Source organism: Jaculus jaculus, chromosome 16, assembly GCF_020740685.1.
Source record: "Jaculus jaculus isolate mJacJac1 chromosome 16, mJacJac1.mat.Y.cur, whole genome shotgun sequence".
Classification (NCBI taxonomy): domain Eukaryota; kingdom Metazoa; phylum Chordata; class Mammalia; order Rodentia; family Dipodidae; genus Jaculus; species Jaculus jaculus.
Window position 1 is genome coordinate 28085205 of NC_059117.1, and position 24937 is coordinate 28110141.

General features: G+C 38.8%; 1 protein-coding gene across 8 annotated transcripts in view; it reads right to left on the reverse strand.

Moving 5' to 3' along the window:
• The window catches only part of Dgkb (diacylglycerol kinase beta), a 690706-nt gene that overhangs the window by 602057 nt on the left and 63712 nt on the right, over nucleotides 1-24937 (reverse strand). For all 8 annotated transcript variants that reach the window (XM_045135964.1, XM_045135963.1, XM_045135965.1 and 5 more), the window contains exon 2: nucleotides 10725-10979. In XM_045135964.1, coding sequence (XP_044991899.1) covers nucleotides 10725-10794 — 70 coding nt within the window. In that variant the 5' untranslated portion in view covers nucleotides 10795-10979. The remainder of the gene's footprint in view (nucleotides 1-10724; nucleotides 10980-24937) is intronic.

Genomic DNA, 24937 nt, shown 5'->3' on the forward strand with positions numbered 1-24937 from the left:
GGTGGTACATGAAAATTTCTAGTGAATGATAACTTTCCATCTTCAACTGAATTAAGGTAGAAATACATTATTAAGGTGTAAAAGCCTTTCCTGGTGTAATTTGTTTCAATAATATTGCTAACAAAATTGTTATTTATTAATAGGAATTATTTTCCTTGTCTTGTATATACAAATCTGGAAGAGATTATGGATGTCCTCATGTTTCACAGTAATCAATGAGCCTAAGTCCTGTGATACCAGAAACAGTAATAGTTTGCACCAAATATTTCAGTTCTTCTGACACTGGAGAGATGGAAGGAATGCACTACTGTACACAGAAGTGCAAGCTTGTCCCTGCCACAGAGAAGGGTTGAGAGCCAGCCACCAACTCCTTCTCTCTGCCTTTCAGCCTTTCAGCTGTCAGTCTCTGAGGTGGCTGGTTCTGCCATCGGACCTGGACTTGACTGAGTACAGAGACTAAACTACATCCTCACTCAGACCAAAACTGTCATATGAATAAGAAAGATAGTTCACTTCTGTTAAACTACTGAGATAACTATGAATATTCCACATATCCCATAATATAGATCAACCTGACCAATATTCCACAGAAGTCATACTTCTATATTAAATTATTTGACCACCAAAGATCAACCAGTGTAATGGTGGTTGCATGGCTGTTACAGGGATAACCGTCTGCTCTCAAATTGTACTTGAGGCCCACTCCATGGGAAGGGAATTCCTGCCTGGTACTGAAAACCTAATAAAAAGCCTATGGCTTAAGAAACCATAAGTCCTAGTGTGGAAACCACTACTGTTATCTGAATAATGGTTATAATATTTCTCTCAATATAAACTCTAAAAATTTACATTGATGCCCATATATCAATTCTTATCTCACATTTGGTTAGAGAAGTTTCTCTTTTCAGATGGCAATGACCACTGGGAAGACTAGAATCTCACCAGAGTGCTGAGAAAGAGACAGTGGAATGCTGAGCACCAAATGAGACTTCTCTATCACACCCTCCAAGGCTCAGGGTCTGTTTGCAAAGAAGTGGCAGAGAGAATGTGAGAGCCAAATGAAGGGGAGGAGTTCTTACAATACCACCTTGCAGACACAGAGTGGCCTTGAAATTCAGGACTTCCCAGTGGCTGACACTACCTACACAAGACCTGCGTAGTAGGCATGGGAAACTAAAATAGATTTCACGAACAAATTTTAGGCCAAATATAAGATGAAAATCAAGATATTTTAGGTAAATCAAGATAGTTGGGATAGATAGTATGACTAAGAAGACGTAAATAAAAGAGGAAAATAGGTTCTCTAAAACTAATCTACCCCAACCAGCACCCTCATGACTAAATTAAAATGCAGACATTGTGTTTACAGGAATTGCATATATAACCATTTTTAATACTCAGGATTAACATGCTCTGTCATCCAAGGAAGAAACTAAGGTGCACATCACAGCATTGGAACCCAAGCCCAGTTTTACTTGATACCAAACTGTGCATTGTAAGACTCTGTGCTAACCCGCACTGTGCCATTTATCTTTTGTCTTGTACAAAGAGAGCAATTATCAATAAGTGGCTTATCCTCCCAAAATAGAGCCAATCTAACTCTGGGCAGGGGACAGAAGTAAAAGCAAATCCCAGCATGATAAAATTACAAAGAGGGATAGCATGTGATCTTATATTTGCTTAACAATGAATTAAATACCCACACAGGAGGGGGTCAAGTTTCTCTTCCCCCTCTCTCCTAACCTTGTCTTGTATGAAACAAGCACAAAACATACAGTAGGCAAGTTAGATCCTCACGCTGGGCAGGTTCCTAAGAAAGGAATAATACTCTTGAGATGGAGAACGTCTGTTTTACGGTGCTTTGTGATCTTCTTCTTATCTGTTTCTCCCATGCCAGCTTTGCTTCGATATCTGTTTTCCTCTGCCTCCTGTGGTGGGGGGAGACCCCGAGACGACAGAGCCCAGTAAGTGAGGCATGCTAGGCAGGACTCTACCACTGAATTTTATCCTCTCACCACCATATACACAGTAAAAGAATGGTGAGGGATGGTAAGAGAAGAAAAGGAATGAATGTGGATAGAGGAGTTAGACACAGCAGCCCTGAGATTCACACAAGGCCCAGGGCACAAGCATGGGAGACCCTGTACACATGTTCATAATTTCCCCGAGGTCTCCCCCTTGCTTTTCCTCAACCAACCTCTGGAGGCTTTTGTCGTTGTTATTATTATTATTTTGCTGTTGTTTTGTTTTTAGCTCTTTCTTTGGTTTCAGAAAGCTTATGTCCATGCCTTCAGACCCTGCTTAGATCTTTCTTCACAAAAAAAGAAAAGAAAAGAAAACTGCCCACTCTCAGCTCACTCTCCCTCAGTAAGAAGCAGCCAGACAGAGACGCTGACACAGAACCATGGGAACTGAGGGAAAGCTTGACAGCAGGAAGATAACGGAGCAAGCAGTGTACCACTTCTGTCTCAAATGCCACCATTTCTCAGAGATCATCTCTGTCATTCTCCCTCCTCTTAATCATGTTCTTATGAATCGACTTGCTTAAAATGTTATGTTTATCTGGGAGGGAAATGCAGATAGTGGCTTGAGACTGTCAAGATTTGGACTGGCTTGCAAGAGAAGAGATGACACTCTAAAGTGAAAGATGTCCCAAGTCACAGGCATGCCTTGTCTTACTGAGTCTCATGGCTCTTGCCATTCCCTAAGCCTTTGAGGAGGGAAATTTGCAACAGAAAGTCTCCTCTATTTTCTTCAGGGATGGCCTTGAAGGAATCTGGCTCCTCTACAAATTTCTGTCTCCTGGGTTTTGAGTGGAGGGGTGACAGTTACTGATCTCAGATTTTAGTGACACGGGGTCCAACACTTTTTTGCACTGCCTTACATGCAAAAGAAGATGTGGAACACACGGGACTGTGGCTAATGGATTCTAGATCTTCCTATTTTTGGAAATATCACTAACAAGCTATTTATTTACTTATAAATCTTCACAAGAAACAAAAAAGTTATTAATGTTGGGACCTTTGTTGTTACTTATAGCCCCAATAATCCATGCCAGCTCCTCGGCCAGAAAGATTTATTCCTCAGGGAGGATATTTTACTTGCCTCTCGGGATTATTGTGAGGTTTAAATGAGTCAATTCTTATAAACAGCTGACATGCATGCAGTGAAAATCAATTATTTACAATGATGAAAGGTGACTAGTTTATTAAATCCTTCATTTAACAATGTACTGAGGTGGAATTCTACATCTTTTTTTTTTTTCAGTTGAGAAGCCCCAAGCTCTGGTCCACTATGTAACATTGCTGTGATGATTACTGTGCTCATCTTAATTACACTGAACAGCACATTAGTGTGGGGTCGGGGAGGTAGGAAAGAGTCCGCTAGTGTTAGTATTCTTGTTGTGTTTGTTCCTATTTCTCTTTCTGTCTGCTTCTGGCTGCCATGATGTGAGCGTCTCTGCTCTCTTCATGCCACACCCTCCCTACCACAGTGCACGGATATCTCTGAAACTTTAAGCCTAAAGAAGTCTTTCATTTATTAATTTGTTTTGCTCAGGTATTTGGTCTCAGCAAAAAAGACTCTAACAATATTGCCAAGGTAGTGCACTGTTCACCACTAAGAAAGGAAGGCTCCGTCAGCAGCAGACATCCACACAACCTCAGAGGATATTTTCCTTCATTATCAGCTACAACCTAGTGGTCCAGGCGTCACACATCCAGAAGCATTCCTGCCCAGCACTTTTTTAATCTCCATGACTCTAATGAGCATGCTTAAGAATGGACCAACCACATAGAGGATCCCTGAGTAAAATCCCTGGGCTTGCTTTATTTGAAGAGGACATTATTTTGAAATGCCTCTATGCTTCCCATGTCTGCACTATCTAATTAATCTTTCTCCACTTGCTAAGTCACTGATGGCCTTATTTTGGTTATATGCACCCAGCAAGATATGAATCCATCTCATTCAGTTAGAAAAACCACTAATAAGTAGACAACAGAGCTGGGAGCTAATACCATCAAGATATGAGTTTCCCTGAAGAGCGGGTGTTCTTTCTACTAAGTCAAGCTGAATGTCTCTCTCCAATAGAAGAAATTGCACCCTGGATCTAAACATTAGGCACACTAATCCTCAATTCACCATAATTGTGCAACTATCTACACTGCAGGCTGCTATAAACACTATGAAACATATGAAAGTTTGGAAATGTTCCTCCCATAATAGCACAGTACTTTCAAAAATAATTTGCATGCAATATAACATATTTTATATACTGCAAACAAAAAAAAGCTAATTCAAAATGACAATATGTGGGCAGATAATAAACCACTTGAAAATATCATGTAGGATTTACATATAGAAAATGTTGTCACTCGTTTAAAAATCTTGGAGTTTGTTAACCCTTTGTGGTGCCATGAAACACACAGCAAGAACTCATAGCCCAGGGCTGCGTGTGTCTTTCCTTGGCAGGAGTGAGAGCTCTCCATCTTACACCAGCAGAGGAGATAACTTTGTGCAAAAAGCAGAAAAGGAAATTCAACACCTCTTCCACATCTCAACGAAAATGCTTCCCGTAGAATGATTCAGACTTCAACCCTAAACAGGAGCCTGGTCCCAGCCTGCTACAGTAGGCTCTCTGCCTTTACCATTTGTGGCGACAACACAGAACTAAGGCTGCCAAAAGCACCAGAAGCTTCTACCTTATGATCAGGATCTGGTGTCATTGTGGAAAAAGACACCATCTCTTCATGCTCCATAATGTGGCATGCTTCTACGTGAATGTTAACAATATACATCTTAACAGCCCACAGAACACAGGAGTCCTTCTCTGTTCAGGCAGTAATTGCAAACAATTACACCAGTAACCACTTGCTAGGTTATTCAACTGACTACTCATAGCTCTGTTATACTTGCTATTATCAATATTTTATTGTTTCAAATGTACAAAAAATGAAACAGATGTTATGAAACTTGCTGAAAGTCAGACATGGAATTAGGACTTCTTTTTTCCTTTATTAATTTGCACGTGTGTGCATGTAGATTTATGCATGGGGGCATTCCAGGGATTCTTGTCACTGCAAATGAACACTTGTTTGGCTTTATGTGGGGAGCTGGAGAAAGGAACTTCAGCCTGGCAGGCTTTGCAAGCAAGTGCCTCCAACCAATGAGCAATCTCCCCACCTTCAATTAGGATTTCAGCATGTGTTATCGCATGAGGTGGCTGCCTAACCACGAATACTGTTCCATTTTGGCCCTGTGTATACCTGACTCACTTTATGAACAGCCCGGAAGCCAGAAGAACAGTCACAGTTACAGGACTTACTGAAGCAGTGGGGGAGAATCTACACCACATGAATGGCTTGAGGAAATGATTTTGATGGTGTTGTCTAGGTAAACTTGACTGGTTTGGTTTTGTTGTAAGAATTGCATGAGCCCTTTCATTTTCCCCATGAGTTCAACAACCCTATTTCACCCCCCCTTAGCATATCAAACATTGATATAACATATAACATGTGTGATCTTAGCATATGACAAATTTAATTTTAAATCAGTAGCTTTTTAAAATTATACTCATTTAATACATTTAAATAACTTGTTATTAAAAGTTACAAACACAATATGCTATACTTTTCTGACAGGAAAAAGATTAAATTTAATTTTGTAAAAATTGATACAAAAAGAAAAGGTACCTATTTTAAATGTCTCTCAAAACAGACAACATGTGGGCTGGAGAGATGGCTTAGGGGTTAAGCACATGCCTGTGCAGCCTAAGGACCTCGGTTCGAGGCTCGGTTCCCCAGGTCCCACGTTAGCCAGATGCACAAGGGGGCGCACGCGTCTGGAGTTCGTTTGCAGAGGCTGGAAGCCCTGGCGCGCCCATTCTCTCTCTCCCTCTATCTGTCTTTCTCTCTGTGTCGCTCTCAAATAAATAAATAAATAAAAATTTAAAAAAAAAAAACCGACAACATGTACCAAATGGTATGGAAAGCATGCTGCAACATACTCCAATGCCCAGATGACAAGTACATTCCTAGCTATTTTGGGACAGGAGCAATTTATGACACAAGAATATATTGTAACTGTGAGAGTACTTTTCTCGTTAATTACACAGAAAACTTTTTAGAGTATATCTACCATTTTAACATTGCCTTAACTATTTGAAAATGAGTCCTAAAGGACATGATGTTAGAATCTGAACATTTTTTTTGCGCAGTTCAGAAATAACTTATAATTTGTCTTCTTGTAAGATCCAGTTTAGTAATTTTCCTGCATTTATGTTTCCACTTTGCTATAAAATATTTGAACACTTATATACTTATTCTCAATATGTTACAGTTTTCTCCCTCACTTCTTCCCTCCTACTTTCTTGAATTTAATGTTACAAAATCTGAATCCTGGGCTGGGGAGATGGCTTAGTGGTTAAGTGCTGGCCTGTGAAGCCTAAAGACCCTGGTTTGAGGCTCGATTCCCCAGGACCCACGTTAGCCTGATGCACAAGGGGGCACACACGTCTGGAGTTCTTTTGCAGTAGCTGGAGGCCCTGGCGCGCCCATTCTCTCTCTCTCTCTCTCTCTCTCCCTCTTTCTCTCTCTGTCACTCTCAAATAAATAAATAAAATGATTTAAAAAAAATCTGAATCCCCACTTGTTTGATCTTCATTCATAATCTGCAACATGTAATCTATATCAAAAGTCAGTTAAATTGCCCAACTCTCTCCTCTATTTTTCTTACTATTGTTAATGGATAGATTTTAAATGTTGAGAAAATGCCCATGGCTTAAAGGCTTAGTAGCCAGTTAGGAGCTAGAGAAAGGTCATGGAAACAGAAGAGGTGAGAAAAAAGGGCTCTGGTCATTGATGTTAAAGGAGCAATGAGACCTTGCTTGGTGCCTCTTTCTTCTCTCTCTGTATCTCTTTCTTTCTCTCTACTTCCTCATTTGGCAAATGATGCAGTTCTCTTTCATAATTTTCATCATGACATGTTTGCTGTCTTGCAAAAGAACAAAAAGCATTAGGATCAATCAACTATGCCAAAATTGTGAACCCAAATAAATCATTCACATAAAGAGTTGACTACTTCATGTACTTGCTAACGTAACCAAACATTTCCTGGCACACACATATAGCATTTTTCTCAATGATGAATTTAAGATTCTTAAAGCAGTGTACTTATCATATTACAAAGTGTAAGCTACCATGAGTCTTCACTACCTAACTCAAGAATAGTACTGTTGATGTCACAACGTGTAACCAACCATGAGTGTTCACCATCTGACTCCAACATGTCACAATATGTAACCTACCACGAGTCCTCATTACATGATTCAAGGACAGTACCATTTATAACACAATATGTCACCTACCATGAGTCTTCACTACCTGACTCAAACTTAGCACAGCCCATTTTGATTCACTTCCTGAATAAAATGGCTTGTCTCCCTCCCCCAAGTGCATGCCAAGTTTTCCCATGCATTAACATCATTAACTTTGCCATTTACCTTACATATATTTTTTTAACATGCAAGTGTGTGTGTGTGTGCGTGTGCATGTGCGCATGCATGCACACACATAACTGAATAAGCCTGCATGTGGAGGCCAAAGTACAACCTTAGGTGTAATTCCTCAGAACCTCAATCCAACTTCTTTATTTATTTCTCTTTTCGGCATGGAGTCTCGTTGTCTTGGTACTGGAACATTAAGCTAGACTGGCTAGCCAATGAGCCCATGGGTCTTGTTTCCAACTTCAGTGTTTCTCATGGATTCTTGCCAATGAACTCAGATTCTCATTTTTGCAAGGCATGCACATTACGAACTGAGCCATCTCTCCTACTTTTAAACCTCGTTTTGAATATACGTTTCATGTCCTGCTTGTTTTATGTAGACATTCCTTCTTTTTGCCATCCCCACCTGAACATAAAATCCCTTAATCTTTCCTTGTGGCTTGTGGCAGTTATAATATTCTTTCCAAACACAGAATTATAGTATCAAAAGTTCCTAGCTTTCAATAATTTCTTTAAGGAATGGGACATATCTGATCCTATTTGTATTTCCTGCACCACTGGGACACATGCCCTCCTCCAAGAAGATGGTTGGAAATGTTTGCGTAATGGTTGAATGTGACATGGGCACAAAAAGAGGGGAAAGGGGGATTCCATTGTCGATTAATTTTATGAACATCTTGGGAAGAATTTAATATATGAGTGCAGAAAATAACCAAGAATCTAGCCATTCTGTGTTAAATGATCTACATATGACAAGTGGATGCATCCATTAACTCTAAAATTTCTGTTCACAGGGATCATAATTTTGTGTTAAAATATCTCATCCAGGCTGGGGAGATAGCTAAGTGGTTAAGATGCTTGTCTGAAAAGAACAAGGACTCAGGTTTGATTCTCCAGGCCCCACATAAACCAGATGCACATGGTGGAACATGCATCTGGAGTTCATTTGTAGTGGCTAGAGGCCCTGGCATGCCCATTCTCCCCCCCCCCCCAATCTTTCTCTGTCTCTCTCTCCCTGTCTCTAATAATAAATAAAAATTTAAAAGTTAAATGAATTCTTTAAAAAAAAATCTGATCCTTTTCCAGAATGAAAATGACTGCATTTTGTGAGTATTGTTAATAGAGTTTATATATAATTATGGGTTTGGATCTTACATACACATTCCCAGTAACATTCTCATATTTTTATTCAGAGTATCTCAGCTTTTGGGTGAAGAGAATTCTTGAATACTTCTGCAATTGGCCTTTGCAAAGCTCACGTTATTTATTTGGAACATTACAGAAACACTGTGATGTGTGAGTACTCACTAGATTTGAATTTATCCCTTCAGGGTCCACACCCCTTTCTGTGTTTAGCTTTTCCCACTGTTTCTCCTTCAAATCATTCAGTGCCTGCCTGATGCACTTACCTGCCTAACTATTTCCAGTGTGACCAGCTGCTTCACAGTTTTCCTCTTTCACTGCTAGAAGCTGGTGAGTCTTTCCTCATTCACACTTCTTGTCCATTTGTTCTGTCCACCACCATGCTCTACTCTCCATTCCCTGTTCTAGTACCTTCTATGTGCCACGCTGTTCTCGTTCTACTTAGCATCTTTGAAGTCTGCTGGTATTATGTATTAAGGAATTGCTTCCTTTTCTCTCTTCACCACCTTGACTAAACTGCTGTTCACAAACACAGCCCAGAATCTCTTTATAAAAAGACTTATTCATGAAGTTTTATGGTAAAAATAAATTTCTTATACATAAAATCTTGCTATCTATGCATACAGCAACCCTATTCTAATATGCAGTGAACTCCCATGACCTCTCCCTGGTATCATTTCAGTAATTAAACTAGTAAGTTTACATTTTTCACAACTTTATTGTTAAGAATAGACACAAATGGGGCTGGAGAGATGGCTTAGCACTTAAGGACCCTGGTTCAAGGCTCAATTCTCCCGGACCCATGTAAGCCAGATGCATATGGTGGCACATGCATCTGGAGTTCATTTGCAATGGCTGGAGGCCCTGGCACACCCATTCTCCCTGTCTCTCTTTGTCTCTCTCTATCTGCCTCTTTCTCTCTCTGTCTATTGCTCTCACATTAGTAAAAATAAACAGACAAAATTAAAGCACAGACACAACTGAGGAGACACAAATCCGCAGTGTGTCGATGCATCTCTGCCACTCTAGTTCCTCTTTTGAAGTGATAGGCTAATAAGCAAGGTAAAAAAAAAAAAAAGAAAGAAAGAAAAGAAAATCCTCACCTGCCCCTTCCTTCTTGAAATCTGTGTCACACTATATAGAATCGAACAACACAGAGAACAATCAACTCCTACCAAATCAGAGAGCCAGAGCCTCAGAGGCCCCCAACACCTCAGCACTGAAGCAGACCAAAAATGAACCCAACACGGCTCAGGGAAATTTTGTGGAAGAGGGGCCGGAAAGAATGTCAGAGCCACATGCTGGGTCATGATATGCAGAGACATTTATCGTACCAATAACTGTGGGCTAACTCCATAGTGCATTTACATCACCAAGGAGGGGCCATTGGGAGGGTGTAGATCATGGATGAGCCTAAACAATGGTACCAAACTGCCTGTATTTGCTGAAAAGAAAACTAATAAATTAAATTTTAAAAAGTGATATGTTTTTTTTCTCTGTTTTTAAAAATATTTTATTTTTTTATTTGCAAGCAGAGAGAGATAGAGAGGAGAGAGACAGACTAGAAGAATGGGCACACCAGAGACTCTAGCTGCTCAAAGGAACTCCAGATGCATAAGCCACTTTGTGCATCTGGCTTTACGTGGGCCCTGGGGAACTGAACCCCAGTTGCTAGGCTCTGAAGACCAACAATTCAACCACGGAACCATATCTATACCCCTTTTCTCTGTTTAACTTTCTTGTTACTGTCTGCATGCTTTTCGTCCTTTTTATTATGGTATCCCCGGATCCAGTCTGCTGTCTCTCACACCGTTCGTTAACCTTCTTGTACAAGCGATTCCCAAAACCTAGTTTGCTCCAATACCCTAGTTTCATTTAGATTTGATACTTGATTCACTGCATCTCTTACTTTTTCCATGTGCTAAAAAAGGTAGTCTCAAACTGACCTGTTTGTGAACACAAAAGCATGCCTGCATCTGGTTCCCTGGTGAACAGTCTCTGTGATCTGTTCAGATCATGAATCATATCTTGTTTAACAAAAACTACCAAAAAGAATCAAGTGTTTAATATGAACACTTACACTCTGCGTACTTCTGAAGTTGGGAGAACTCCGAGGGGCTGAGGTGCGCCCACTTCTCTTGGCTTGTCATGGTGTCTGTCAGGAGCTCCTCAATTTCCAAGCAGGGATTTCTGACTCAGGTGCTGGGCAGAGCTTTAAGCTTCAAAGATTCCACAAGGCATGCTTCATGATAAAATACTTCAGGCTTTCAAAATATGGAAGCTGTCCACATCGAACTGTCGTAGATGGTTATAGTTTCAATAAGGTGTTAAAGCACTGAGAAAAGGAAAACATTAAGATTAAAAGATTATCAACTTTTCTCAAGGGAACTTCTTAAGGATTCAATAATAATAATAAAATATTAAAATTATCTTGAAAAATAAATTAAAATTTATTTTGAATAGTAACTAATCTTTAATTATATATTCATTCTGAAATTACATTTTGTATTCATTTCCTAATGCCAAATGAACATTTCGGTACTTTAATATTATCCAAAGAAATTTTGTGTTCAATTTTATAAATTCCATATTGTAAGAGTGCAAAATAGCATCGATTTTAAGTCCATCAATTTTTTTTTTAGTAGCTAAGTGTTACACTAAATTCTTAGACTCAATTTGCTAAATGAATTTAAATAAGCATTATAGCTATTTTAATGTGCAATTTGTTAACTTTCTACATTTTTAATGATCGGTTTAAATGGTGCTTAGCACTTGCACATATTCATAATCAGACAAGTCAGTTTGGGGATCTGATAAATTAAGGGTTTCTTGTTTGTTTTTAGCAATTCAGTAGAAAGAATAATTTCAATGATTTTTTTTTATTTTCAGAAATCTAGTAAATGTGCAAAATTAAAGCAATTCTAAATGTCTGTTAAGACATGTTAAATGAGAATAGATGATTCTAGCATGAGTCACGTTTTAAAATAAATCTCTAGGTTGTCATGGACCTAGATTCACCAGCAAAATTCATGAAGACAAAAAGTGAAATCCATCTGGTTTCAGTATTTTATCATAGACTATAATCAATTGCTCAATAATTAACCAGGTTGTCACTGTAATCTTTATAGAAAATAAAATTAGGGAAGAATTGTTGGTTTCTAAAATCACATATTAGAAGGTTTCTGAACACAAGTACCATTTGTTAAAGTCATAGTACTATTTCAAAACACAGCTCATTTTGTACTGGGGCCTGGCATCCCTTTGGTATCACTGGCCTTACTGTCATATACTTTTCATCCATGTCATAGAGTAAACAATCATCATTCATGAAGAATGCCTGCCATTGATCTTACAAGTTTTGTTTTTGTTTATGAGCAGGGATAAAATGATGCTGATGTGCTAAGAAAACAAGTTACAGAGAAAGTCAAAATGATCAGGAGTATGCTGTGGGCGTGCCTGTGTATTCCACCCGTCTCTTTTGCCCTCCCTGCCCTGCACACTGATCTCATCCTACCTCAAGTGCATGCAGTTGTGCAAACGATGTACTCTGCCCTCCCCTCTCCAGAGGGAGACGGATGATTCAGTCACACTTGCCTCATTACATGCTGCCTCCTGGGTATTAAATGTTGAGTGGAGTGATTCAAGAACAGGATGAAAACAGTTGTACCTAAATCATCACAGAAATAATTGGACACCTGTCTCTGTCTGAGCGTGACTCCAGCTATCTTGTATATTCCAGAAGCTAGCGATATTCCTTTTAGAAAAGATTAAATGCACAGATATACTAAAGTGCCCCATACATATTTATAACCATTATTTGTTCATCAAGTATTTTAATAATTTTTTTAAAATCATAGGCTATATTAGCTTAAATAAGATTCTGTTTCTTATCTCTCAAAAATAACAGCACATTAACTTGTTGAAAAAAAAAAGTGTTCGTTGACCTATTATATGCTAGCCAGCATCCTATCTTCTGGAAATACAACAGGGAGTAAAACAGAAGATGTGAAAACAAGGATCATTCCAACAATATGCCAGCTTCTATGAGATCTTAGAATGGGAGGTGGTCATGGAGCGGTTACTCCCTCTCGTTCAGCTCCATAAGCCAGGTACCCTTCACCTTTCAGCAAGTAAGGACTTTGATGCTAGTTGACCCGAATCTGGCAGGTACGGCAGAAGCTGCTGGAAGTTCACTCAACATCTATTCTCCCTGGAGTCCTTACTCTAGTTTTACTGAATAAATCTATGTTATGTGAATTGACTACATTCTAAGGAATCTAGCATGAAGAATTGGCAAGTGTGAAGTAGGAAGATATAAGTTATGTTAGATAAATAGCTGACAAGTGTCATCTTAACTATTTTATCTCTTCTTCAAGTGTGCTACCCAAAATGTCATCATGTTGGCATGAATCCAAGAGTTTCTTGTATTTGGAAATAATTCTTTTTAATGCATTAAATATATATGTTTATTTCTATAACTTCCCGAAGCACAAAAATTCAGAAGAGAATTTTCTTACATAAAAGAAACAGAGGTTGCGAGGTTAAACATGATTGCCAGCCTAATGAGATTTAGAATCACCTTGGAGAGAAACCCGTGGGTGTGTCTGTAATGACACATCCAGAGAGGTTTAGCGGAGATGTGAAGGCCCACCCTGGGTATCCATGGTGCAAACCACTGGCTGGAGTCCCAGGCTAAAGGAAAAGGTGTGCTGGGCGGCAGCAGCCACTGCTCTCTCTTTCCCACTGGAGAAACAGCGTGGCGCCATCTCACAAGCAGCCCGCCATTCCTACGGTGCCAGCAGAGACTGCACCCTTACAATCTCAGTCCAACCAAACCCACCTTCCCTTCCTTCCTTAAGATGCTTTAGTCAACTATCTTGTCACAAAAACAAAGATCATACATCTGAATTTTGGAAACTGTAAGGTTAAGGAATGGTAAGTTTGGGAAAAAAATAATATATATACATATATATACATATATATATATATATATACACACACACACATATACATACATACATACATACATACATACATACACCAGCTTTGAAAAACAAAGACAAGCAAACTTGCACCAAAGAAGCGCTTTCCACCAAAGGCCCAGAGAATGACACCACCTGCTGCAGTGGAAGCAGGGTGGTGAGAAGGAGTAAGGACTGATTCACAATATTTGAGACACAAAACAGATGGGTGACCCTCCTTTGTGTTTGCCTTTTTTCTAATTCTTGTTTTTTAAACTAAATATATTTATTTATTTACAAAGGTAAGGCCTCAATCAGTCTGAGGGTGGGGAGAGTGGAGATAAATGTTAGAATGGAAACATGTACACGACATAAAAAAAAGTAATTTAGACTAGGGTAATAAAAGCATAAATAGCACAACAGTTACAGGCCGTTTCCTGTTTTGATACGCAAATGTTTGCTGGAGCAAAGATATGTTCACTAGAGAAACCAGAAAGAGGCCAGTTTTGAAAGGATGTAATACTAAGCAATGCTAAGGAAGCTTCAGCATTATTCAAAGGCAGGAAGGAAGAACCAAAGATTGACAGAAAATAGCCAGAAACTGATGATTTTGCATTTTGGGGAAAAAAAAAAGTCATTATCTTGTTTATATCCTTTGGAATAGCTTCTTAACGGTTCTTCCAAGCTTTCTCATTTTCTCTTAACACAGCCAGTTTCAAAATTCACTTCTTGTAGGTGGATGACCATGAACCAAAGTGATTCCAAAAGCCAATCTTAGAAGTTATCAACAAGACAATTAAAAAAAATTATATTTGTTAATATTTAATTCCTCCAAGGATCAACATTATTGATGTCCCTAATTCTTGTGGAAGGGAACAAATATGACTAATGATGATTAAAAATTTCATCAAGAGCAAGAGACATGACTTAGCAGTTAAGGCATTTGCTTGAGAAGCTTAAGGACCTGGACTCTATTCCCCAGTACCCATGTTAGCACAAGGTGGCCAATGTATCTGGAGTGTGTTTGCAGTGGCTGGAGGTCTTGCCAGGCACATATATTCTCTCTCGTGCTTTCACGTGCTGTCTCTCTCTCTTAAATACACACACACACACACACACACACACACACACACACACACACGTGTGTGTATATATATATATTATTCCTTCATGGAATAAGTGATGTTTGGATCCTGTGTATGCGTGAGTACATAATTTCAAATAAAATAACCAGGTGAGGCCTTTCTGAGAAGTGTTCTTACAACGATCTAAGGAGATTAGTTTCTAGTCAGATAAACTTGATTTTTTTTTCTCCTTAATCAGCTCAAGTACAGATGGGAAATGTTTTCCTTTAAAATATTTTAACTGGATGAACCTATCTGAAGCCTGTGGAAAGATAAATGCAGTTTGTATAATATTAAATCCTGAGACATAGCTATGCTTCCTGCCTCAGAAGGTGTTGAACATAATGGCAGCAGTTTCTCAGGGCCTCTGTCTCTTCACAAATGGATAGAAAGAATGTGAAAATACTCAGTTGGGAATCCCCATGGCATAGTCACAGACTTCCTGTTCTCCCGCAGAAGGCTTTCTTTAGGTATATGAAATGAGTGCCAGGAAGGATCCCCTGTGCTGGCTTTTGGAAAGCAGTCTAATTCTGGCTTTTGCTTCTAGTCAACAGATGTGCCACTGTGCTTAGTGGCAGGAAATGATTATATTGGAGTCGTTGAAGGAAGCCATTTGGCCCATTGTACTTTGGCTAAAACACAATTTGCAGAATTAAGGAAGGACTCAATGTCCTCGTGAAAAAAAAATTTTTTTAAAACTCCTACATAAATGAATCTATGCATAATTCTTAGACACAGTACATGTAGGGTTTTACTAATTATTAGGTGCCATCATGATATGACTCCTATGCTGAATAAGCATCAGTCCCCATGAAGGCACTGCAAAGAACATGTGTGTATAAATTTACATTGACTGAACATGTTGCCTGGGTCTCAGAATCATAAACTCCTTACTATAAAATGAAATAGGGAAATATTCTAGGCATGAATAATGCAGGACCAGTGAGGTATGATAGAGTTGCTGACTGAAAAGTAGGATCAACATAAAAAGTGTTACGTCTACAGTTTAATTTTCACCTGTTCTTTTAACTACAAGCAGTCTAAATTTGAGAAGGGGGTACATTAGACCTTGTATCCCAGAGCAGGAACTTAATAATATGCTAATTAGATATGGAGTCAGGACTCCTAGATCTTGTTTAGGAAAAAGTGCAACATTAAGTAAGCCAAGTGCACAAGAAAATGATTGGACGCTATGATAAGTTACATTATTTTAAATTATCTTATTTTATTTTTATTTATTTATTTGAAAGAGAGAGATGGAGAGAGAGAGATACAGAGAATGGGCGCTCCAGGACCTCCAGCCACTGCAAATAACTCCAGACGTGTGTGCCCCCTTGTGCATCTTGCTAACATGGGTCCTGGTGAATAGAACCTGGGCCCTTTGACTTTGCAGGCAAACGCCTTTACCGCTAAGCTATCCCTTCAGTCATTTTGTTAAAGGTTTTATTTTATTTTTATTTATTTATTTATTTGACAGAGCGAGAAAGAGTTACATTGTTTTAAAAGGAAGATGGACATGGAGGGGCAAGTCTTTAATTCTAGCAAATCCAGAGTCAGAGGTAGGAGGATCACTGTGAGTTCAAGGCCACCCTGAAAATCCAGGCCAGCCTGGGCAAGAGTGAGACCCTTACTTGAAACAAAACAAAACAAAACAAAATGGTAGACGAATTCTATATGAGTAAGGAATTAGGTGTCTTCACTGAGTTTGGAATATTAAGCAAGCTAAAAAAAAAAAAAGAGATTACCAAATGGTAAAAGTTAATTTCACAATTCTACCCAAGTGAAATCAACGCTAGACATGAGGGAAAATAACAAAAATATAAGCAGGTCTCTAAAGAAAGCAAAATGATTAACCCTGGTGTGCAAGAAGCCTCAGGGCTAGGAACAGAGTTAACACCTCAATGTACAAACTCTTAGAGGCCATAATTAGCATAGCGTTATGGGTCAGAAGTAAGGTGTGAACCCATGGCAAGTACTTTGTACAGAGGATTAGCTTTAAGTACACATAATCAGTAGGAAGGCAACTGGACAGAAATGAGATCAGCTAGGCGTCATTCTAATACTCTCTCCTAGAAAAAGCTTATTTTTATTTATTTATTTATTTATTTATTTATTTATTTATTTATTTATTATTTGAGAAGGACAGACATAGAGAGAAAGAGGGAGAGAGGGAGAGAGGGGGAGAGGGAGAGAGAGAGAGAGAGAGAGAGAAAGAGGGAGAGAGAATGGGCGCGCCAGGGCTTCCAGCCACTGCAAGTGAACTCCAGACACATGCACCCCCTTGTGTATCTGGCTAACGTGGGTCCTGGGGAACCACGCTTCGAACCGGGGTCCTCAGGCTTCACAGGCAAGTGCTTAACCACTAAGCCATCCCTCCAGCTCAAGCTTATTTTTTTTCCACTAGGTAAATGGCAGTATGGATAAAGTAAAAACAATGACACCAAGAAACATTTTGGAAAGTGCAGGATCGAAGAATGAAGAATTCTCTCAAGCTTGGGGTAATGCATATTTTTTTTTTTTAAGTAGAATTTGCCAGGCATGGTGGTGCAAGCCTTTAATCCCAGCACTCGGGAGGTAGAGGTAGGAGGATGGCCATGAGTTCAAAGCCATCCTGAGACTACATAGTGAGTTCCAGGTCAGCCTGGGCTAGAGTAAGACACTACCTCAAAAAAATTTTTTTAAAAAAAGTAGAATTTAAAGAATTCTCAAATACTGAAACCATATCAACTTTTATTGGGGACAGAACAATTCAATATCTGAATTCAGAATTTGTAAAGTTTCAGGGAAATATCAGATATTTATATTGAAAGTGTGGGTAGATAATGTAACTAAGCAAAGAAACATGGGGCTGGAGACATAGCTTAGTGGTTAAGATAATTGCTTGTGAAGGCAAAAGACTCGGGCTCTATTTCCCAGTATCCACATAAGCCAGCTGCAGTAAGCAAGCATCTGGAGTTCACTTGCAGTGGCTGGAAGACCTAGAGCACCTATTCTCTCTGTCTCCCTCTCTCAAATTGATAAATAATACATTTTTTGAAAGAAAAAAAAAAAGAAACATGAGGTACGGTGTTATAAATCATCCCATGTAGATAATATTGGGAGATAAGCAAGGGATAAATTTGCTCTATGTGGCAGCCATGAAGCTGTGACACTAAGTACCGCCTTCAAGCCTGTCTTCCACCTGCAATAGACTGACGGCTTCTATTTGTGTCTTTAGAAGCTCACAAAGCTCATGGACTACTGTCACATTTTTTTCTATGGAGATCAATGACAAAAGATAGTAGTATATGCCATTTATGTCCAGTGGAAATTCTTGGCTGATATACATGGTCTGCAACTGCCTATGAGGGTTGTCTGGACATTTCAAAGATCACCGTGGGGATCTAGGCTATGTCTGTTAGCCCCCCACACCCTCACTCTGTTTTCCCATGTGTTAGATCTGCATCATCATTTAAAGGCTGTCAACACCCAACCTTGCTTGCTTTTTTTTTTTTCCTCTTTGTATCTTTCATAGGAACATTTCCCTGTTAGCTTTACATTCCTAATTCCAGCTCAGTGTTTCTTGGCAAAGTATCCCAGTGTAAAACAGATGGTACACTTACAGTGGGAAATTAAGAGTTTAATGAAAGGATTGTTTAGGAAATGTAGACTGGGTTTAGGGAAGCTAACAGAGGATGGTGCGTTGTCCTGCACTAGCCATAGCTGAGAGCTTACAGATTCTGTATCTGAAGGGTCTAGGAATGCTCCAGCTGACAGAGCAAGAGGAGTCATCTGTTGAGCATCATCTAAGATTTTAAATGACTGACTCCCCTTATGCAAAATATTAGCCTCCATTATCACATTATTAAGAGGTACAGCCCTTGAGAAGTGACCAGGCCAAGAGGGTTATGCCATTCAGTTTTCCATCAAAGAATAACATAGCAAGAAGGTCACATATATGTAATGTAGACATAGTGAAAATGATAAGGTGAAAAGCTACTTGAATATCACTAATAGTAAACTTAGAACTTTGACAATCTGCCCGATTCTAAATGATCAATTTACAGCCCAAGTCATGTCAGGAATAAATAATCCCATCCACACCATTTTGTATCAGGTAGACCTACATTGCCAAACAAATTATGAGCCATGATTATTCCTTGCGTAAATTGAATTATTTAGTGTATCTTAGACTCAGTTTCCTTTCTCAGAAGAAAGTATAAAAACAGCTATCCACCTCACAGAGGTATTAACACTTAATGGGCTTTTATGTGCCAACATATCACAAATAGATTTTTAATACAGATTATTTTTATTACCTTTATAATAAGGATATAAGATGTCACACTGAATTTGGACATATCTACAGTATGTATCCTGAGGAAAAGCCTAAAATCTTCAAGCCTTTTAAGGACTGTGCGGGTTGCTTAATAAAAGATTCATAACTGTGTTATTTTGAAACCCCTACTGACACATTCAACACTCTAGAAGGAAATTCAAGGGAAATCTGTGGTAATACAAAAGAGAAATGTAAGGCACATTTTTGAAGTCAGGGTTTTGAACTTAAATTATTATTTTTCATTAAGTATAAGAAATTAACTTCAAGTGAAAAAATCTTAAATGTAAAGTGGTCAGACAGGTTCTAGTTCTAAGATTTGAAACAGGGATCCTAAAATCACAGAATCTAAAGAATGAAAATGAAAGTCTCATGCTGGGGGGGGGGGGGGGGGAGGGGGGAACAGGAAGGCTGAAGACTGGCTGCCTAAGAAAGAATTTGGCTCCCAGGAAGAGGCTTCCTGCCATTCTGACAGCTTATTTCACAGATAAATCAACATATGCATATTTCCTGGCTGCTGCTCCATCTTCTACAAAATTCTAACACTGCTATAGGAAAGGCAGAGAGAATCTATGCAAATTTTTCTCCCAATTCTGGCCTACATGTAAATATATATATATTTTTTACTTTAGTAGATATATATATGTATATATATACATATTATATACAAATATATATATTATATACATATTATGTATAAATATATATTGTATATATAAATATATATATCCTTTAATAGGCTCTGTTCCCTTATTTCTTTAGAAATACAAAAAAAAAAAATCAAGATACAAGTTTGATGTGCTTTGCCAATGACAAAATTACCCTAATAATATATTTCCTCTTATACAGTCTTTAGCGTCCTGCTTTACCTCTTTCATAGATGGTGGGCTTTGCTGTGTGGGTAACACTGTGACTTACTTAACCAATGAGCAACAGTGGAGGTGATGCTGTCTGACTGCTTTGCCAGTGAGGTGGAAATGTCTCACATCAGCCTTTCTTTCTTGGGGTACTTCTTGGGAAGTAACTAACATAAATAGACCAAGAAAGCCCAAACTAGCTCATAGGAAGAAAAATCTCAGAATTGAATACAAATATTCAACTTAGGGAGTTGGATATATGTTCTTACTTAAAATAAGTATTTTTCCTATTTGGATTTCATAGCCATAGATTGATGACAATGGAGACAAAAGAGAATAGAAAATAGGAATTTAGCATAAAACATTATTTAGAAAAATGCCAAAATTCTGAATCTAGACTCAAAGCCATTTTTTGGTATCTTTGTCAGAGAACAAAGCCTGTGTTTTCTAACAAAGGTTTCACAAATACAAATAGAAACTCCAGAATAGAAAATTAAAGGGAAACTAAGAAAGGAAAGCACTTTCCCACTCTTTCAGGTTGAAGAAGAATACCATGAGTGGCTTTCTCCATCTGTCCGACCTGGGGCCATTTTCACCAGAACCAAGTATTTCTTAGAATAGTGATCTAAATTTGATAAACTCGACAAACTCATCTTTCCTACAATCTATAACTAGCTGACAAAAGCAGAAATCCTAAAAATAATCCCTGAACTCTTTACTCCTTTCCAGATGAATCTAGAGTTATATATTCAAATTTTATATTGAATTAAGAATGCATCTGCTTACCAATTAGGCAATATTCTTCTATTAATTAAAATAATAATAATAAATTCAGTCTTAGGAACTTCCCGGAAATTGATGACTGTTGGTAAAGGACTGTTGGTAAATATCTTTCAAACCTTCAAACCACAGAAAATAATCAACATTAATGCTACTATTCAACTTCAAGACAGAGTGCACACTGACAAAAGTAAGTCACTACTGAAACACACTGGGAACCTTTTACCAAATACATGTGATGTCTGCTCCGAGAAACAAGTAGTGTTGGCAGTAAAGTCACAATGAGATTAGAGTAGAACATTCATTTTATAAAAGAAGAACACAGACCAAAACAAGGAAAAAAAACAGTGTGTTGTGTATCAGTTTTTCATAAAAATCAATACCACTACCTTGAACTTTCCACATACATCCTTGTATATAAATAAGTAAATAATTACAAAAAAACTCTGAGAAGCTCATACAATATTGTTTTCTCCTTGGGTTTTTTTCTCATGTTGCTATCCTGAAATACAAAATTCTACCTTTTCCTGTCTAATTAAATATAAGCTTTTGTTAGTTACCAACAGGTAAAAGTATAGCGAACCTTTGGAAATGGTGCATCAGTTAAAAGTCCTTGCTTGCAAAGTCTGCTGCCCTGGGTTCAATACCCCAGTGATTACGTAAAGTTACAAGCACAGCATGATGCGCGTGGAGTTCATTTCCAGTGGCAAGAGGCCCTGGCATACCCATACCCTCTCTTTCGTTTTTACACACACAAACACACACATACGAAAACTCGCATACAATCACACACACACACACACACACACACACACACACACACACACACACTTTTCTCCTGCCGATGTGAGGATATGGCTACAATATCCTCCTCCTGCTATGCTTTGCCACAGTGGTGCCTTCTACTCTGGAACTGTAAGCCAAATTAAACTGCCCCCCCCCTCCACCCCATACATTGCTTTTGTTCAGTTATTTGTTCACAGCAATGAGAAAATAACTGATACAACTTCTTCAAGATTCTGGCAAAGAAATTTTATATATATGGCATGTTTGTTTTTCACATTCTTGGAAACTTTGCTTAAGGGTAAAGTAGATTTGGCCTCTAAGCTGCTATGTGGGAAGACAGCATACACGAATAGGGATAAGTTTATCAAAGAAGGAATTCAGCAATATGGGGACAGGGAGTGGGGTTAAAAGAAAGCAATGGAATGCCTGTGTGTTTGGGGCCAGCTCCCTGGGACCAGAAGACATCGAGAACCGAGGAAAATCAAAATCTATCAACCAGACACATAAAGATAGGTGACTCCTGGTCTGCAGATGAACCACCCCTATGATAGCAGCTGAGGCCCAGGTGAAACTACAGAGTAACTGGTGAGATAAGCAAGAGTGCTGCTTCCATGGCAAGCCTGGTAATCTGCACCAGGGTGATGGAGATAGACACCAAGGAGTCTCAAAATGTACCAACCTGAGATCCAGAAGCTGCTGAACGCACCACAGTAAAGTAGTGTTAAAACACACCCACCATGGCTCAGGGAATTTAGTGGAAGTGAGGGCAGAAAGACTGTAAGAGCCATAGAGTCGGAAGGAATATCCAGAGGCTATGCTCCCCACACACACACAATGACTGACTGCTGCTCTCACAACTCCTGCCCCATAACCCCATGGTGAACACCAGCAATCCCACTGAGGAGGGCTCTCAGTGGAATGGGGACAGGGAGGAGGGAAATGATGGTACCAACACATGATGTGTCATTACAAAGTTTCTACTTAATGTGAGAGAGAGAGAAAAAGAGAAAGAGAGAAAGTAATGGGAGGGTGTGATGGTAAAAATATATTACAATAATGTTTAAATATTTCAATAACTTTTTAAAGAATATGTTTATATTTTATATAGAGATACAAGGTTTTCTCTTAACAAATCCCATGATTGTGAACAATATCCCAATGTAATTCCCTTCCCACCCCCATTGTCCACTTTGAAACTCCACTGTCCATCATATACCCTCCCCCTCTCAATCAATCATCTTCTCCTCCTATTATGATGGTCTTCTGTATGTAGTGTCAGGTACTGTGAGGCCATGGGTATCCAAGCCATTTTATGTCTGGAGGAGCACGTTACAATGAGTACTTCTCTTCCTCTGGATCTTACATTCCTTCTGACACCTCTTCACCAATAGACCCTCAGCCTTGGAAGAGACGATAAGAGATATTTCAGTGCAGGAAAATGGATGGATCTGGAAAGGATTAGACTAAGTAAGCTAACCCAGGCCCAGAAAGCCAAATGTCGCATGTTCTCTCTCATATGTGGATCCTAGCTACAAATGATTGGACTTCTGTGTGAGTAGGAAGAAAACTCAGTAGCAAAGGCCAGTAAGCTAGATATAAAAAGAGATATAAAGGGAAGAGAAAGGAAGGGACTTAATAGGATGGTATTGTATAAATGTAAGTAGAATAACAGATTAATGAGTGTGAAAAGGCCTAAGTGAGGTCAGGGGAAGAGATTGAGTAAAGAAAATGTGGAGGGAGGGCTAACGAAAATCTAAGAGGATATATATAAGTGACATGTAAACCTACTTTTTTGGACAATGGAACACACAGGAGTCATTGATTGTTGCTAGAAAATTTTCAGTGCCAGGGATGGAATACCTTCCAGTGAGTTGTAGGCCAGGGAGGCCCCTGATGGCCCCAAAACATTATAGGCCATTGCCGAGGCCCTTGGTTTCCCACAAGAAATAGATGGTAAGACCTTATTGCTGAAGACTCCACATACTTGGGCTGCAAGTCTACTGAGAAATCCTGCTGGAGCTGAGCTGAAAACCTCCTCCATGTAGACCAGCTAACAGAAAGCTGGAAAAAGCAACACCATATGCAGTTCAATGGGAGAGAGAGAAATCACCAGTGAAGATACTCAACAGTGGACAGTGAAAGCCTTATATTTGGCCAGCCAGGCCAAAGGAGCCAACAGGTGCAATAATGACATGTCTGTAATGGGGAAAAACAACAACCCTCTTAATTTGAATGGACATCAACTCCACAGGAGGGAATACATCCCTGATACTGAAAACCTAAAACAGGGTAGTCATAAGTCCCAGGGATGTAACATCTGCTGCTGTCTGGCTAAATGTATATACTTTGCTCACCCAACTGCCCACTAACCACTTCTCTTAATGTTCATACCCATATATTAATGTTACTCTCATTTTTGATTAGAGAACCTTCTCTTTTCAGAAGGCAGTGACCTTGGGATGACTAAGATGGCACCATGGTACTGAGAAGAAGTGACAGAGGAGTGCTCAGCACTGAAATATCTCTAGATATTACTTTTTAAGACACAGTTATAATATACGTTCTGAATTTACTCACAAGGATAAGGAACTGAATATTTTTTTTAATCTATACGTATGTATCCAATAAAGACATGCTCTCCAATGCAAAGGCAGAGACTGGTTCAACATTTTACCTTCACAGCCATAACTGATGGAACTGTCTGGTATTGCGTGCCTGAACAATCTTCTGCATTCCCTTTTGTTAAGTCAGATTCTTTCCATACTTTTCATTCACATTTCACTTCCTAAATAACCGCATCCTATGTGATGTTGATCATGTGTGACTTCTAACTTGTTTTCTCTTAGAGTGAGTAAAGAGTGGCTCACAGCTACTTTTACATTTTGTCCTCCTGAGTAATAAGGGATAAATAACACACATGTGATCTAGTGTAGCATATAACTTACAATGGATAAACATGTAATTACTGTCATAGTGATATTAATACACATTAATATGCCATTTCACATGCTGTAAACGACTTTATAACTAACATATTCCCAAACTTCTAAATGCAGTTAGATCTCTGCAGCACATGCTTCAAGCACATTTAATGATATCAAATATAAGATGCTCTGATAGCACTCAAAGTATGATATAAACATTTTATTTATTTACTCAAGAAAGAGGACAGAATATGGGCATGTCGGGTCCTCTTGCCATTGCAAACTCAGTCACATGCACCCTTTGGTACATTTGGCTTTATGTGGGTACAGGGGAATTGAACCAGGGCTGGCAGGGTGAGCAAGTAAGCAAGAAAGAGCCTTTAGCTATTAAGCCATCCCCCTGGTTTTCTCAAAATACTTTCTATAAGAAAATTCAGAAGTGAACAAATTTTAGCTTATAAGCCTCATGAGGCTTATTTCTTGGAGCTGAAAAAGTCTGGATTAAGATTTGAAAACAGAAAACACCAAAATACTATACTATCCTTA